Below are 3,818 nucleotides of genomic sequence, written 5' to 3'. Positions count from 1 at the left end.
GTCCGGCATTAAAGTCCAGTGATCGGATCGGAGACCTCGACTGCTAATGGCTCACCAGTACCACCATGATGCCACTCCGCCAGAGGAGGCCAGCCACCCCAATCCCCCACCACCAGGTATTGGCGAGGCTCAGACCGACCGAGGAACCGGCCACCCGCACCGCCCGTAGTAATAGTGGGATGATGCCGAGCACGCAGCCGACAAGGCTCCTCCGCTTCATCGCTACAAGGCTTCTCCCTCGAGGACTGCCATCGTAGGACACTTCCGCTATGCCCCTTGCCAAGCACCAGGGCCCTGCCGTCTCGCACCGCCTGCACCGAGCAAAGGGAGAAGTGGGCCTCGCCACCACCAACATCGCCCAGACATTGCCTATGGTTTCCAATTGGTGGCAGCGAGGGAGGGGAGGCACGTACGGGAGGCGGCCTGGGCGCTGGCGGCGAAGAGGAGTCCCCCGTCGCTGTTGAGAGCAACGCGGAAACTCCACCCGGTAGATGTGTTTTATGAAATCTATCTGGTCGTAGTGATGCATGGATAAGAGTGAAGTGACAGGAAGAGGATGAGAGAGACCTTGATAAACATAACATATTGTACGCTATGCGTAGCCTCCATCCCAGTGACGCAGTGCTCTCCCTTTGTGAGATGCATCCCAGCAATTTAGAAACCACTCTGTGGCCTACAAGTGCAGGATTAGAGAACTATTTGGGACGAGGGATGTAGCTGGACAAGTAGCATTTATTCAGCCACGGGAGCACCTACCAAAGCATACATTATTTGCGTTGCATGCTTGATTAGTATAAATTCTTTCCTTGAAATCTCGTGAGTCTATCCATGCTATTCATACCTCCAATTTCATATTCTTGAAATTTGATGCGCTTCGACAAAATACAACTTAGTACAAGCTAGAAGAATGAGTTTATACGGTTTAATCTATATTTAACAATTAACACCTTTTATGCATAGGTGATGATTTTCTGTTTTTCTTATAGGTCTTTCCTTTTATTTCATTCTTGAAAGTCTTGTATGGATACCATTATTTTTTTATCCTTTTTGACGAAACTTTTCTTCAGTGAACATCAGAATCAACTCAAGAACCGGGCTATTGAAAAGTTAAGGATCCATGTCATCGGTGGTGCATTTTCTACCTATTGCTTAACGTGCATTTCTGATAGACCGTAATTCTCAATCCTGATATTTTCATGGCTGGAAAGTACCTACTAATTTTAAATAAGAGTGGCATGTATTTCACAGACTTCCTTTTATTCTTGTGCAGATCCATGAGAAAGATACATAAGCAGGCAACACAAGTTACAAACAAACACACCAAGATCTAGACCCGACTTCTTTTTATTTAACTTCATAAGTTCACACCCAGCTTGCTCTAGCATATCACTGTGGTTGGAGCAGTTTTATTCGATCGGGGAGAAAGCAACATTATTATGTATGATCCCGCTTTCCTGACTTAGTTGTAGGCGTTCGGGTTGGCGATGAGATAGGCCTCAACGCTCTTGAACATTTCAGTGGCAGATTCCTTGGCCTTGAGCATCATGTCATTAGCGTGTGCGCCCTTGGACGTGCATTCCACCATTGCAACACTTCCACCGTTGGCTGTTGGTTTCATCTTGATGTTCCACGTGGATGTCTCAACACCGTCACACTCGATGGTGTATTTACACTCACACTTGTCCACGTCGAGGAACTCAACCTTCTTCTTCATGGCGTTGAAGGGCACAGCTGCACGACCAACTTCTTGTTATGATTCGAACATGTCTGCTAGACAGCAGGTGACAGGAATTTATATCATATGTGTGTTATGCGTACCCGAGCCACAATTGTAGTGTCTGACGGTGCCGATGCCACCATCTCCCTCAACATGGTGGGCGTTGTCGATGACGTGGGGGGCGAGCTTGGGTGCAAGAGTATGCCAATCCATGACACATGCGCGGAACTTGCGCGGCGCAGACACCTTTGACTCGAGCTCAAGGGTCCAGCTGTTGGTGGAGGCCATTGATATGATTATCAACTACAACTGTGTGCGGACACTATTGCTTAGAGGAGATGTGATGTGTGAAGTTTGCCTGGAGAGAGGAAACGAACCCCCTTAAATAGATGAAGTATATGCTCATGAAGCTAGGCCCATCGATCTTTTTCTTCTGATTGGTGGTGCCACTCAATTGGCCTAAAAGCACACTCTAGAAAGCTTTGCGCGTGCAGGAAAAATGCATAGCCATATTGATGAAGAAATTAAGTAAAAAAGAAGAATGAGTTTTCAAGATTTTTTTTAAAGCAAAATATGAGTACGGGCACATGTTATGTATAAGGAAGCGTCCAATGCATATTCATCATGGCAAACTCGGAAGTGATGCCTAACTAAGAGTTGTACAGCTATTCATCATGGGTAGAAAATAGATTCACATGTCACACATTGGAGATGCCAAAATCTTGTTTGCCCTGTGCACCAAGCATGTCCATTTTTCTGGCTTAAGAAACAAAATCAACGGTATCTTTATGAACCATAATAAGGAAATGATGAGGCACGGCAGAATAAAACGAAATGTTTAAGCAGGACTAAAATAAGTATTGTAACTCTTGGTAGAAAATTCATAAATAGTAGTCTAGTGAATATTTTCGTTGCAATCTCCCAGATAATATTACTAAGGATAACCCAAGATCAAAACATTTGACTAGTGACTAATTCCAATATAAAGTACTAGTAAATAATATTTCGTAAATGGATCAGTTTGAAAATAAATTAATTCTTAGTCCTAGAATAATATTCTAGTCAGACTTGACCCAAATGAAAAAAAGAAAAAGAGAAGAGCATTAGAGTACATACAAGCCATCAGCATTTACATTCTGCATAAAAATAAACATGGGTTGAGCAAGCATGAAAAAGATAAAAGCTAAAGAATAATATGAAAAGCCTATGATCTTACACGAGTCCATTTACATGGATGCCACAGTCCTCTATTGTCGTACCAAGCTTCTCTGCACCAACAAAATACACTAACTTGTATAGTTGTCAGAATCATGATTCCACTATGTGATTCTACGACTTTACGACTCAAATTGACTAGAGCGATTCAACGATTTTGCTAAGTAGAATCTAAGGATTCTAGAAGTTAAGATCGTACGTTTTGCGATCCTACCACGGAGGTTTCGATCTGATTCAAAATCACGATTCTAACAACATTTCTAACGGAAAATACTGTACACTTTCTCGCCCAGTACATGTTTGATACAATCAGTTTTCAAATTATCTTTGCTAACATCTAATGTGCAGAGAAGTCCAGCACCGGCGAGAGGCACTGGCGCTCCGGGACGGTGTCGTAGTAGACGCGGTGGCTGCCGAACTCGATGACGCGGCCGTTCTTGGGGTACTTACCACCGTTGGAGAAGCAGCCAGCGTTGTCGTTGATGAAGTCCATAGAGAAGAGGCTGTAGACGAGGCCAGTGACCACGCGCTCGCCGGAGATGGTGAGGAGGCCCGCCCGAATATGAACTCCAGCAAGCGCAGCTGCTGGCCCCACGGTGGGCGCCAACTGTCGTCGTGGTGAACAGACAGATGTCAGGGGATGGCTTGAGTTGGGGCCGAAGGTGCGCTAGAGGATCCGGGGGAGGGTTTTGGTAACACAGGGATGAATTTCGGATGGATTACCGGTATCTTTATTGATGGACTTGGCCTTGGCCAGAGGTGGAAGAAGAACAGTACAAGCACTACTTCCTACTTGGGATCTCTCTATTGCATACTCAGTTCAGGTTACAGGCTCTCAGTTTCCATCTACTTACCCCGCGCAAGGGTGTGCTCCCTCTCCTTATAT

At 45.1% G+C, this 3,818-nt stretch overlaps 1 protein-coding gene across 1 annotated transcript; it reads right to left on the bottom strand.

The window, feature by feature from the left end:
- Positions 1-1,238: 1,238 nt before the first annotated feature.
- Positions 1,239-2,079, bottom strand: LOC124693505 (pathogenesis-related protein 1-like). Its single transcript, XM_047226971.1, has 2 exons — positions 1,819-2,079; positions 1,239-1,731 (listed from the first exon to the last, which is right to left on the bottom strand). Exons 1-2 carry the CDS (start codon positions 2,003-2,005, stop codon positions 1,460-1,462), a joined length of 459 nt encoding a protein of 152 aa, XP_047082927.1. The 5' UTR covers positions 2,006-2,079; the 3' UTR covers positions 1,239-1,459.
- Between the last annotated feature and the right edge of the window lie 1,739 nt (positions 2,080-3,818).

The sequence above is a fragment of the Lolium rigidum genome, chromosome 2 (genome assembly GCF_022539505.1).
Source record: "Lolium rigidum isolate FL_2022 chromosome 2, APGP_CSIRO_Lrig_0.1, whole genome shotgun sequence".
Lineage (NCBI taxonomy): Eukaryota > Viridiplantae > Streptophyta > Magnoliopsida > Poales > Poaceae > Lolium > Lolium rigidum.
This window is presented reverse-complemented; position numbering and strand designations above follow the sequence as displayed.